General features: G+C 37.9%; 2 protein-coding genes across 2 annotated transcripts in view; one reads left to right on the forward strand and one right to left on the reverse strand.

The window, feature by feature from the left end:
• LOC123878976 (transcription initiation factor TFIID subunit 2-like) overlaps window positions 1-3,897 on the reverse strand; it is a 29,346-nt gene extending 25,449 nt beyond the window's left edge. Inside the window, exons 1-6 of the mRNA XM_045926389.1 lie at window positions 3,717-3,897; window positions 3,578-3,632; window positions 3,075-3,238; window positions 1,939-2,155; window positions 998-1,230; window positions 237-414 (exon numbers count right to left, since the gene is read on the reverse strand). Coding sequence (XP_045782345.1) covers window positions 237-414; window positions 998-1,230; window positions 1,939-2,155; window positions 3,075-3,238; window positions 3,578-3,632; window positions 3,717-3,760 — 891 coding nt within the window. The 5' untranslated portion in view covers window positions 3,761-3,897. The remainder of the gene's footprint in view (window positions 1-236; window positions 415-997; window positions 1,231-1,938; window positions 2,156-3,074; window positions 3,239-3,577; window positions 3,633-3,716) is intronic.
• A 776-nt stretch (window positions 3,898-4,673) lies between these two features.
• LOC123880813 lies at window positions 4,674-11,060 on the forward strand. The gene is made up of 7 exons (XM_045929141.1): window positions 4,674-5,021; window positions 5,803-5,945; window positions 6,448-6,610; window positions 7,057-7,275; window positions 7,910-8,068; window positions 9,932-10,066; window positions 10,374-11,060. The coding sequence occupies exons 1-7, from the start codon at window positions 4,881-4,883 to the stop codon at window positions 10,530-10,532; spliced, it is 1,119 nt and encodes a 372-aa protein (XP_045785097.1). The 5' UTR covers window positions 4,674-4,880; the 3' UTR covers window positions 10,533-11,060.
• The last annotated feature ends 3,338 nt before the right edge of the window (window positions 11,061-14,398 follow it).

Consider the following 14,398-nt stretch of genomic DNA (forward strand, 5'->3'; position numbering starts at 1 on the left):
CCCTCAAGGGAATCAAAATCCATAGGGTACTTCCCGTAGACCAAGAATCATGAAATTTGGCACATAGCAATGTCTTATAGCACAAGGGAAAAATCCGAAAACCATGAATTTGTGGTTACTTCACAAATCAAAATTGAAGTGTTATTTCTTGTACGCGATCGTAAGGAACCCTTCGTGTGCGAGTCCGACTCGCACTTGGCCGGTTTTTTTCGACTGGTCTAGATATGGATACTTACTTCATCCACAAATACTTGCTTATAGCAAGGATAGGGGTATCTAGTAGAGAGGGTCTCTTCATAAAATTCGAAGGCCTCATGTAGATACCTCACTGTATTCTTAAGTATTTGCATGAGATTGGGCAAACAGTAATGTGTCACTTCGTTCATGTGCGGATCGACGTATGTTTCAAATGGTCTGAAAATTACGACTTTTTAATTTATCGTCTAAGTTAGTGATAGAAAAAATTAAAAAAAAATAAATAAGCAAAGCATTTCACAATAAAATAATGTAAGATTTCAAATCATCATTTTTTTAAAGAAGATAAGCTATAAGTGAAATATGTATATATCCAACAGTGCCAGATCATTGTGGTCATCATGAATATTGTGATTTTTAATTTGATTTAGTTTTTGATTAATTTAGGAAAATTTAAAAATGTGGTCTTATTAGTGGGAGATTCGGTTTTCGATTCCCGGCAGGGTTTGGAGTTTTATAATTTCTAAATCACTGGTTTGATCTGGTGGGAGGATTCGGCCGTGGCTAGTTACTACCGTACCGGCAAAGCCGTGCTGCCAAGCGATTTAGCGTTACGGTATGATACTGTTTAGAAACCAAAAGGGGTATGGGTTTAATAATAACTGCCATACCCATTCCAGGATAGCTCTTCCATCTGAGACTGTATCATCACTTACCACCAAGTGAGATTGCAGTCAAGGCTAACTTGTATCTGAATAAAACAAAACTAAAAACACCTTAAGTAAGTATGATTATTGATTACCCAATAGCTACAGCAATATTCGGGGCACAGGCAGGCGTATTAACAACATAGTGGAATGTCTTCCGCCTATGATCAGGAGTATAAACCACATCAAGCAACTCCCCGCAAGACACAGCCGTGAGCGCCTCGTCCACTGTAAACTCTAACTTCCACGTGCAAGGCTCGGCAAAACTGTCCACGCAAGGAAACCAGAGACGCGCTGAGTGGCCGTAGGTGAACATGTGAGCTGATTTCTAAAAAAAAACTAAATAAGTTGTCTATGTGAAGTTTGGCGCCTGACCTTCCTGGCACAGTGGTTAGGGCTGTGGTCTTGTTAGTGGGAGGTCCCGGGTTCGATTCCCGGCAGGGGTTTGAAATTTTATAATTTCCAAATTTCTGGTCTGGTCTGGTGGGAGGTTTTTTAGGACGAATCGATTGACTCCTCATTCATCAAAATCGGCTCAGTAGTTTAGGCGCTACGGTGGAACACACAAAATCTGGATACAAACATACACACATACATAGACTGCTAAAATCATAACCCTTCCTTTTGGCTTTGCCGCAGTCGGGTAAAAATTTGCTCAACATACAGATTTTGTAATGAATTATTATGATATAGGATTGTAAATTAAAATTGCACAGTAAAAGCCTAGTTATAGTATCAAAAGTATTTCAGTACAGCATCTGTAACAAAAATTCCAACAAAACTGTCCCTTTTAATTATTTCAATCTACATTAGCAAATTGTAAAAAAATGATTCAGTAAGACAGTCACTTGTTAAAATTTTTAAGCCATAATCACTTTCTCGAGGAAAATCCTTTTTAACCAACTTCGAAAAAAGGAGGAGGTTCTCGATTCATCAGAATCTTTTTTTTCTTTAGGGGTTCTCTTTAATATCAAGTTACTTAATGTATTTAATTTAAGTTACAGAACATTTTCTCATATTAAGTTGTAATAATTACCTCAGCCAAAGTCCCTTCTCCTTCGGGCACAACAAAGTGCATACCACCCTGAGGTGACTCCAAAGAGAATTCAATGCCTATCCTGAGACCTCTCCCCTCTCCTACTAAGTGGGCAGCATCGTCTGGCACTTGTATGTGAAGCTCGCCAGAGTTGTGGTCGGGGTCAATTTTCTGTGCCGCACCTAAGTGATGCTGGGAGAACACTTCCAGAGATCTCCTGAAAAATTGATTTATATTACAACACTAGCTGATGCCTCTGACTTTTTTATTTTTTATTCAGATACAAGTTAGCCCTTGACTGCAATTTCACCTGGAGGTAAGTGATGATGCAGTCCAAGATGGAAGTGGGCTAACCTGAAAGGGGTATGCCAGTTTATATCAAACCCATACCCTTATATAAAGCTGCGTAGCACAGCTTTGCCAGTAGGGTGGTTACTAACCAGGGCCAACTTCATCCACAGATTTAGGTTTTTAAAATCCTGTGGAAACTCTTTGATTTTCCAGGATAAAAATTAGTCTATGTCACTCTCCAGGTCTTAAACTATACCCTGATAACAATTTCAACAACCCTTTTGGTACAATCATGAGCACTATGGTTTTAGAAGTGGGATATCCTGAGGAATTCAAATCATCAATTTGGGAAGTTAGTTTGACAAGTTACTAATCTAATGAAAAAGCTTTATATGTTTAGATACTTCTGATATAAGACAGTTTAGAAACTAACAAGGCGTATGGGTATAATAATACAACCGGTATACCTTTTCCAGGTTAGCCTGCTTAGTTTGACAAATTTATAGTACTTATAATATACATTATTAACTTTTCTATGAATATTGTTGGTTTATGGTTGTACAGAATATAGTTCAACCTTATAAGCTTTTAGACTTTAGAGACTCAATTTTATCTTTTCAAGTTAATGAGTTAATGTTAAATGTGTGTAAATCTGTTTTTTGATAAATATTAACAGAAAAACATTGTGATTCAACATCTCCTTACAATTTGGTCAGATTTACATTACACCAGCCTGTATCATGTTTTTTTACATGAAAACTTACAATAAGGTCTCTTATTTCTGTTACCCATAACTGTTGTGGTATTGAAAGCTTGAAATTATAAAATAACACTACATTACTTACGTGTTTGGATCACTTTGGCATATATCCAAGAATGGATCAAAATATTGAAAGTTTGCTTCATACTGGTCATTTAGGCAGACACGATAAATACGGCACTGCTTAGCATTAAGCCTGATGTACCGTAAGTTATCAGTCAGTGGTACTATTGTCAATTCCACGAAACCCTAGAAAGAGTGCATTAAGATAATTTCTTTAGCTAAATAGCTTTTTATTAGTTAAACATAGTGGTGGTAGTCTAATGGTTAAGACATCAGCCTCCTATTCAGAGTCCAGGATGGGATGTACGTCTAACTTTTCTTTAAGTGCGTTTTAAGTAATTAACAGTGAAGGAAATCATTGTGAGAAAACTTGCATGCCTAAGATTTCTCCATAATTTCAAGGGTGTGTGGAGTCTGCCAAGCCACACTTGGCCAGGTACTATGGGCAAACCTTTCTCAGAGCAGACCCATTTTTTTGTGCTTAATATTTGAAAATTATATTAATAGTAAAGAAATCTCACTCACAATAACACTTCTCCTTTCAAAGCTAATTCCAGTTAAACTGAGAATCTGATGGGCTGTAAAAATAAATAAGAAAAACATGAACACAAAGTTTCAAACAGTATCGAGTTTAGTAGGTACTCAACATCTTTATGATACTTATAATTTAAATGGGCGACAATTGTCGCCTGTCCGCTCCCTTTTCATGGTTTGTAATTAAACCCTTTAGATTTGATCATTATTTAGTTTTTTAACATTTCATGATTTGAGGAATGTATCCCAAATGTCCCAAATTCCAAAATCCAAAACAAAACCACAAAACCACCACAAAACGACCACAGAAAATGACAGCAAAATAGCAATAGTTTGACAATGACATAACCAGACAGTGTCATCAGTGTTGCTAACAACTTTTCCAGAAATGCACTAAACTAACCACCAAACGGATGCGTCGTGATAAACTAGCAGTCCAAACAGATCAAGAAGTAGGTGAAAGAAGAGGGTTTACTTCCAATAATTACCTACTTGTGGTTATTCCCATTTCGACTACCAAATTACCTAATTAGAGCTAAATATCGAACCCTACTGGGGTCAGATTTTTTGGCAGTTAAAGTGGAATAGTGTTAACTACATAGGTTTTCTTTCAAGTGTATGTAAATTACGAGTCCCACTTAAGTTTATAGGTATAGATTCTTAGGTAGGCATACACACTTTCGCATTTATTATGTTAGTATTAATGGATAAAAAAAAAAAAAACAATTTGTACTTTTAACACACCGGAATGAAGAGACCTTTAGTGGTTACGGTCAAAAGCAGTTTAATTCATGAGCAATAATTTGCCTCGTATAGTAGATTCTTTTTATGCTTGCAACACTTTTTCCGTTCAAAAACCATAGATCATAAGCGTCCTAGCATATCAACATATTATTATAGCAGCATCAGCATGCTGCATGAGCAATATGCAAATATGCAAATAAATGACAATCACAGACAAAATGGCAATCATATGACAATGCATGTAAAAAGAGCAGTTAAATAAATAATGAAAGGCATTATTTTCAAGATTCCTCATATTTTTTCTATCACCAAATTATATTTATCCTCATTATTATTTCCAAACAGTATTTGATTGGGTCATGGGTGCATAGTCTGTGTGGGTTTCAATTTCATTTCATATGTCAAAATAAATAGGAAAAGTGGAGATTACGATTTTAATTTAGAGCTTTACGATTAATGTGCCCTAAATTAATTATTTCATGTGAAAGTTTCATTTGAATAACAGACATCAAAACAATTTTCATGTTTGCTTTTGACCTTACCAATCAATATGTGGGACTCACCATACTTTACTTGTTTGGTTCTGTATATATTTTCTTTCCAAATTATCGCTACTAATTCTCGCACCTCGAATATTTGGAAATTGGACGTTGAAGAAGGACAAATCGTTGACGGTAACTCGTTGCCTCAGGTCAGTGGTGTTTGCCATGTTTCCGAGTTTTATATAATCAGTGCAATGGATATATATTTAATATTATTCTGGTACCTACATATTGTCACAGGTCTGCTTTACATTTTTATTCAGTAAACTCGTTAGCCTTGAATAGAAGGAGATTCTTATGGAATAAAATGCTTGCGACGTGCTTAATTATTATTCTAGATCTTTTTTGTTTGTCTTACTTTCACTTTCAAAATAAATAAATACTTAACTAATATTTAACAAAGTTCATTATGCAAAATAACTTTAATGTCTTGCACTAAATACACATTTTAACTGTGGCAGACTTACAAGTCAACAAACTTAGAAGTCAGAGTAGGCATTCTTTTGAAAGATAGGTAGGTACATATTTATTGGCAATAATGAAAAATAAGTATTGAGGTATTTTATCAAGGGTAAGCAGGACTTTTATGTCTCTATAACTTGCAAGCCACTTCATTTAGATCATCACACTAATATTATAAAGGCGAAAGTTCGTATGTGTGTGTGTGTGTGTGTGTGTGTGTGTGTGTATGTTTGTTACTCCTTCACGCAAAAACCACTGGACGGATTTGGCTGAAATTCGGAATGGAGATAGATATTATCCTGGATTAGCACATAGGCTACTTTTTATCCCGGAAAATCAAAGAGTTCCCACGGGATTTCGAAAAACCTAAAGCCACGCGGACGAAGTCGCGGGCGTCAGCTAGTTATCAATAAAACATTAGTATTTAATTAGGAAATGCATTGAAAAATGTATATTAATCATTTTCAGGATGATACTGATAAAACTAAAATCAATGAAGAAGATACAGTCTTTAACATAGTAACATCAACTGTGTACTATGAACTTAACACTTGGAGGAAACATGGTGTTGATATGTTTTGTACCGATTGCCAGATGTATGAACAGCAAAGGTAAAATATAATTTTGTTTTGGTTTTCTCTTAACAATTTGTGAGGAGTCCATACTACAATCATATTTTTTTCAACATTTTGCACAATAAATAAAAACTATTATGCATTAAAAAAAATCTGTTTTAGAATCTACAGGTAAAGCCCTTAAATATGATACCCCACTTGGTATAGTAATCTTACTTTGAAAGTTAATAATACTAAATTATATTTATTCATTTTAATTTTTTTGTTTTGTAATGTAAAAATTTTTTCCTATAAGACCGTCCTACCTACCAAATTTCATGATCCTAGGTCAACAGGAAGTACCCTGTAACCTACGGGGTACTTCCTGTTGACCTAGGATGACAGACAGGCAGATAACAAAGTGATCTTATAAGGGTTCCTTTCTAGGAACAGAACCCTAAAAATCAGTTACCAATTTCGACAGAATGACAACATAAGACCAAAGCCAGCTTATTGAAAAACTTTAATTACCAAAATTAATTTAAAAATACATTTTTAGGGCTAGTGGAGAAAATGGTGAAGATACTGGAGCGAGGGAGGCAAATGGAAGTGATATGGATGACGAATACTTGGACTGTGGCAAATCTGTCAATTTTACGTACTATGACAACCTCGTAGGAGTGCAGAGGCGACACAGACATCCCAATGTACCTGAACCCCAGGTTTGTAAGGAATTTTATACTATGCTTAGTATAAAATTCCTATTTTTTGATATGCTTCATAAATGGTAATGAAGATTGACTGGCACTTGCCCTTTTTATAACATTGCAAAGTTATACTTAGTCACAGATTATTAGATTTATTTCCTTATTAATTTTGATGGTTAGGCATCAATTTTGAGAGATAAGAACTATTACATTTAAGGATATCTGACAGCTCAGGAATTGATTTTAAAAATAAAGTAAAATATCACCTGAACCACCAGAACCTGTTTTAAAAATAAAATATCATAAATTTTTTTTCATCATAGGCATGTGCTTGACCACACCTTAACTATTATACTGTGGTTGTTGTCTGTTGATTGATTACACTGTGGAAAAAGGTGCAGGTTTTTATTTTAAAATCAATCTAAAGTCCAGGTTTTTAATTCAAGAAATTAAATTTCTAGGTTGCCCTTATATTCACAAAGAAGAAAGCATTCAAAAACGGTGTAACAGAATTGGACATAAATGCATTGGAGAAACGCCTGAAGAAGGCTAAAAGAGAGAAACCAAAGTCAGTGCAGCTTTACAATCAAATTGGTAACTTCTGGAGGATCAAGGGTGACACCAGACAGTCCATTGAGTGCTTCCGGCGAGCACTTGCAGTGTCGCCGTACAATGCTGAAGTAAGTTCCAATATACTTGGGTTTCAACAACCAAATAACCTGGTAGAGATCTGGTATTTGGACCTGGTAGATCTCTTACAGAGATAAGTGCTTCCCGTCCTCTTTTTCTTTCTTTTTCTCTTTATTGTTACAACTTTCTGGTACATATAAAAAATGAATAAACAAATAAATCAAAATAAGCAAGGAGTTATATAATAATGTAAAAAAATAATTGTGTTTATGAATTATAGTGTGCTAATGAGCTTTTAATTTGTGAGTTTTTTCATTTCATTTTTTCAATACAAATAGTTAATGAAAATGCTCAAAATCTAGACCAGTTTATCTACATGAAGGCATACTTTATGCTATTGCTTTCAATTTGTTGAAATCACTGTAACAAATTCTATTATAGTTTTTAGGTATTTATGTAGACTGACTGATGCTGCTTGGGTGAGTTGTGCCATAGCACACCTCTGTGTGTGTGCATTCCGATTGTGGTCTTGTAGTTTTAGATAGTATTTGCTAATTTTCTCGTGTGTCTTGAAAGTGGCGGCTTCTTTTGCATAGACATTAGTGCACAACTCAACTCCTGTTTGGTTAAATAGGTACTTAATGCAGCATAGGCGGTTTTGAAAAGATTGTTATTTGTCCTAAGGTGCTGTTAAACCTAGCGCGGGTCTTGTTCACGCTGCAATACCTCGACGACGCGATCTATCTGACGCGACGCTCGCTGGAGGTGCAGCCGCCCGACCGCAGCGCGTGGCAGCAGTACTTCACTCTTGGCGAGATATTCAAGGCGTATGGACACTATCAGGTATAATGCCTCGACGACGCGATCTATCTGACGCGACGCTCGCTGGAGGTGCAGCCGCCCGACCGCAGCGCGTGGCAGCAGTACTTCACTCTTGGCGAGATATTCAAGGCGTATGGACACTATCAGGTATAATGCCTCGACGACGCGATCTATCTGACGCGACGCTCGCTGGAGGTGCAGCCGCCCGACCGCAGCGCGTGGCAGCAGTACTTCACTCTTGGCGAGATATTCAAGGCGTATGGACACTATCAGGTATAATGCCTCGACGACGCGATCTATCTGACGCGACGCTCGCTGGAGGTGCAGCCGCCCGACCGCAGCGCGTGGCAGCAGTACTTCACTCTCGGCGAGATATTCAAGGCGTATGGACACTATCAGGTATAATGCCTCGACGACGCGATCTATCTGACGCGACGCTCGCTGGAAGTGCAGCCGCCCGACCGCAGCGCGTGGCAGCAGTACTTCACTCTCGGCGAGATATTCAAGGCGTATGGACACTATCAGGTATAATGCCTCGACGACGCGATCTATCTGACGCGACGCTCGCTGGAAGTGCAGCCGCCCGACCGCAGCGCGTGGCAGCAGTACTTCACTCTCGGCGAGATATTCAAGGCGTATGGACACTATCAGGTATAATGCCTCGACGACGCGATCTATCTGACGCGACGCTCGCTGGAGGTGCAGCCGCCCGACCGCAGCGCGTGGCAGCAGTACTTCACTCTTGGCGAGATATTCAAGGCGTATGGACACTATCAGGTATAATGCCTCGACGACGCGATCTATCTGACGCGACGCTCGCTGGAGGTGCAGCCGCCCGACCGCAGCGCGTGGCAGCAGTACTTCACTCTCGGCGAGATATTCAAGGCGTATGGACACTATCAGGTATAATGCCTCGACGACGCGATCTATCTGACGCGACGCTCGCTGGAGGTGCAGCCGCCCGACCGCAGCGCGTGGCAGCAGTACTTCACTCTCGGCGAGATATTCAAGGCGTATGGACACTATCAGGTATAATGCCTCGACGACGCGATCTATCTGACGCGACGCTCGCTGGAGGTGCAGCCGCCCGACCGCAGCGCGTGGCAGCAGTACTTCACTCTTGGCGAGATATTCAAGGCGTATGGACACTATCAGGTATAATGCCTCGACGACGCGATCTATCTGACGCGACGCTCGCTGGAGGTGCAGCCGCCCGACCGCAGCGCGTGGCAGCAGTACTTCACTCTCGGCGAGATATTCAAGGCGTATGGACACTATCAGGTATAATGCCTCGACGACGCGATCTATCTGACGCGACGCTCGCTGGAGGTGCAGCCGCCCGACCGCAGCGCGTGGCAGCAGTACTTCACTCTTGGCGAGATATTCAAGGCGTATGGACACTATCAGGTATAATGCCTCGACGACGCGATCTATCTGACGCGACGCTCGCTGGAGCTGCAGCCGCCCGACCGCAGCAAATGGCAGCAGTTAAGATATTCAAGACATTAATGATAATCCATACCACTTTAATTTCAAAACTTCGAAAACGATCAAAGTTTTCGAGATTTTTAAATTCATACTAAGGGTTTTTTTTAATCTTAAATTTAAGGACTTTTTCCTTTCTGAACATGTTACTCCGTAAGGCTTCTACGTTTATTAAATTACCTACTTTCGTAAGGTCTTCTTGTACAACTGTAATAGAGCCCTAGCCTCATCCAACAGGTTGGGATAGGGCGCCGTTACAGCCGCCAATCTGGCGAAGCATGGGAAATCGTGTAAATACCTCCCCTATCCGCCCCGGTACGAACACATTCCACTAATAAGTGGTGTACGTCCTCAGGTCATACTAAGGGTAATTGCACAATTTGTTCATTATTTGTGCAGGAGGCAGCAGTGCACCTCAAGCATGCGCTAGACTTGCGGCCTGACTTCGAGCCAGCGCTGGTCGCATTGAAGGACATCGAGAACACGCCAGAGGCTACTGTGCATGTGTACACGCTCCTTATCATCATTTGTTTGGTAATTTCACATAATAATATAATAACCATAATTTAAAATGGTTATTGAACTTAAAACTAAAAACTTACGTGGATTTTAAGAATTTTGGAAGACCCTCTATTTAATAATTCCTAAGAAATAAACAGTTGGCCTCATCCACAAACTAAAAATCTGTGCTAAAAAGCTGATGGAATGGAATGGAAAAAAACAAATAAATTCTTTATCATCCCAATCACTTTTTCAAGATGAAAACATAACATATTATTCTTGTATTCGCCCTTAGAATTGTTAAAAAACAGTGGTGTATATTATTATGCCGTTTCGCCAGGTGATGGGCGTGCTGCTAGTGATCCTGTCGTCGGTGGACTGCGGCAGCGACGCGGACGAGCACAAGACGCAGCGCCACTTCAACCGCGCCATGGCCATGCGCTCGCTGCGCGGCGTGGCGCTGCCCGGCGCGCGCGGCCGCAAGAAAGGCGGCGCCTAGACACCGGCCCCACCAGCCCCGAGTTTACAACCTCTGCAAGTAGCTTATAAATATTTCACACTTCGCGGTTTGAAAACAGCGAAGGCGATCTGTGGGCGTGGCTGATACACACCGAACACTCGCTTGCCTATAATGCATGCATTTTGGGAACACACTCAACATATTTGCTGTGTCAACTGTCAGGTCAAAAGTACGATTTTATCCTAAGACTGAGATCTCAGACTTAAGACACTGATAAAACGAGACAGCGTTATACTGCTGGAATAAATCTGTCTCGTTTTAGCTGAAACTTAAGTCTAAACAAGTCAAAGTGTGCTCTATAGATTTCAACCTAGTCCCTGAGACTAAATCGTACTTTTGACATGGCAGTTGACAGAGCAAATATGGCGAAAGCCTTCTCAATCACGATGTTGCCTATTGCGAGAGCGAGGGAATCGGTATGGGAGCCGAAGGTTTGTTACTGAGGAGTTTTTAATGATTTTTCGCTATTTAAAAAAAAATAATGATGAGCGTTTAGTGCATGATACGCAATTTGTTACGTACGATTTCAAAATATTGATCACAAACTTACCCTCGGCAATTTAATTTACACAGAAGATGGATATTAGAAATAGAAAGATTTTTTTATTCAAAGAAACATGCTTTCGAACCGTCAAATGTCTATAAATGTCATCATAATATAGAACATCAAAAAAATTACAAATTCACCAAATACATACCGAAAAACCAGACTTGTAACAAATCTGTCGCAAACCTCGGTCTTCCCTATTCCCTCACTGATTGTAAAACAGCAAAGCTCAATGAATATTTGGTGTTCATCGGTTACACCCACTATTTGCCTTAGCTTGCTTTTGCTGCTCGGTCTGTATTGGCCTTAACATATAAAATGGGTATGTATTTATAGACACAGATAAATGTTATAGTGAAATAGGCTCACTGACAGAATCTATTAACCACAACCACAATATAAACTGGTTTCAAATAGAGATAGATATTATATTTATCTCAGTATGTACCCATTTTATACATTATATAATGTAGGTTGTAATAATTATTTTTTAAAGACTACAAAAGAAGTAAGTTCTCATTTCGAATCGTATTGTTTATTAGGTAAATTATCAATCAATTCAAATAATATTTTATTAGTTCCTATTAATACAACGCCTTTTAGTAAGTTAAAATTATTGTAGTTTTTAATGGGAATATTATGATTCACTACAAACTACTGAACACTTTAGCTGAATGATTCATTGTTTTAAATGCATCATTATATTTTAAAAGTAAAGTCACATAATTTCTGTTTTGTTTTTATCTGATGTAAGGTGTCAGCCATTTTATACTTTGATCCAATACCATACCTACTAATTTTTAAAGTACTTACTGATTAATGCTCAAATTAATAATACTATTATTTATGGCCAATTAATTTTATTAGTAATTTATTTTAATAAGTTTGTTGTGCACTATATTTTTTTGCTTTTACAAATTTAATTCGTCTCTTGTTTTTATATAGTATGGTTTTTTTATTTGTAACTTTTCTTAAAAATATCATAGGCACAGTATTATAAAGTGTAAAAGGCTAATATATTCTTCCTGAAATGTTCTAAGTTTCTAACTTATTAACAAACTTAATTTAATTTGAACAATGGCTTAACAATAGTGGACACACCTGGCCTTCTTGATTGGGGCCTCTATATTTATAGAGGCCCCCATCAAGATGACCCCGGCTGCCTAAGAATGTGAATATAAGCGAGCCTGAAAATAACCCAGGGTCTCGCATACTAATATTGTTCTGCCATTTGTAAATTGAAAAAAATTGTACCTTTTCTAAATTTAGTACAAAAAAGCATTGTTGAATGTGTTCCTATAAGTGCCTATTTAACTTCTTCACCGACGACCATTCACGAGGTTATCAATTTGATCAGTACTTTAATTTATTTCACTTTGAACTATTGTGCGCTTGAGATGACAAAAATAATGATTCATTTTTGTCTTTGACAGAGGTTAAAATCTCCTGACTAATCAATTTAAATTTTTTTAAACTAAGTTTTCTGTAGACACATAAAAATATGTATTACATTTTTGAGATTCCTAAGTTTAGTTATTATTAATAATAATTATGTTGTAAAATTACATTTTGCTCATTGTTTTTTGTAATTTAGTTAAGGTTGTGAATTCCAAAACTTGTTGTTTTTACTTGTAAGAGATTTTAAACTCGGGCTAATGATTGACAACGTACAATATTTATTCGCTTGTTGAGCGCAAATATTATGAGTGGGTAATATTACGCTATGTTACCTGCGAAAGTGTTTATCGCTATTGATACCTGTTGGTGAGAATCGACAAGTTGTAGTACTGTTTTGTTAAATCTTATAATTTCTTATAAAAAAACATAGAAATTTTTTGCACTTAGCATAACATTGGAATACATAGTAGTAATAATCTGCATTTCTGTATAAGTTCATTCTAAGGCCCCTGGGGATGGGAGGCCTCGTTCAAATATAACAACGGTTTTTTTAAATACCAATGTTGTGAATAAACATAAGATACTCGACAAGTGTGAAATGACAAGTTGTGTTCACAAAAATGATTTACCAAATAAATATTTCAGTTTGAATTATATATAATATTTAACAGAACAGTACTCGTGAAACAGAGGCTAATGGCTTATTGTACAAAATAATCTTTATGTGAAAGTGACCTGTATGGTCTTGCCATGTCTGATTTGATCTCCGCTTTGTAGTCTTCACCACCTTATGATAGTGTGTACCGGTTGTACCTAACGTGGTGTTCCTTTTAGCAGATCGATAAAACAAATAAGTTTAATGCGAGGTTTTCATCTCGAATTTCATTTATACATATAGTTCGTACAAAATAACTTCTCACGCGCCATTTTAACTCTACGAGTCAACTGTTATGTCAAAAGTACAGTTAACCTTTTTTTTCTCTCTCTCGTCTGGCTTTACAAAAATTAGCCAATGTCAAGTTTGTAGTTATTTGTAACAAGTTAGGGAAACTATACAAGTATGGACCCCGTCTGTGCCGGCGCTCGCCGACACACGAACGGCACCCCCTTAGAGCGCTTTCCAGTCAGTTTTAACGAAAAAAAACTCCAAAAGAGCAGAGCACGCCCGCCAGATAACACCAACACAGACGAAGTCCCCAGTTTACCTTTAAAATAAGGACTAAAATCGTACTTTTGACATGATATTTGACACAAAGTTAAAATGGCGCGTGAGAAGTAATTTTTTACGCATTATATAATAATATGTTAGGCTTAAATTAGACTAGTGGACAGCTAATTATTGAGATTGTTTCAATATAATTAATTAATTTCTACTATAATATGACGGTTTTACACAACAATAAAACCGGTATTCGGTGCTGAGGGTGAAAACATACAGAATTATTATGCAGACGCAGTCTGTACTAGTTGTTGTTGTTGTTATTGTTTATTTTAGTGGTTTTTTGTTGTGCCACACAGCACAATTCACTTCGCCAAAGACACGTTGTTTGGAGGAAACACAAAGGAGGTGGAACAGTTTATTTACATCCAAGTCTTTTCTGGACAATCCTGTACTAATTGTCTGGCTGTTAAGGTTCCCACTGCCTTGCTGAGTGAGACACTAGCGCCGCCTGTATTCGGTAACTACTCAAGGATAGATCGTAGAATTCCAATGAAATACAGACTGCTTCTTCATAACAATGCTGTGTTTCCAGAGGCACTTCAATATTTAAGAGACTGAAGTCTCCTTCAAAGGTGTGAAATTTCGTAAATACTAGCAAGTGATATTGCGACATTGTTCTCAGTACGTTTGGTCCCTAATCACATGCTCAGCTACAAATTACTGACTGGATATTCCAAC

This window comes from Maniola jurtina, chromosome 3, assembly GCF_905333055.1.
Source record: "Maniola jurtina chromosome 3, ilManJurt1.1, whole genome shotgun sequence".
In the NCBI taxonomy this organism is placed as follows: Eukaryota; Metazoa; Arthropoda; class Insecta; order Lepidoptera; family Nymphalidae; genus Maniola; species Maniola jurtina.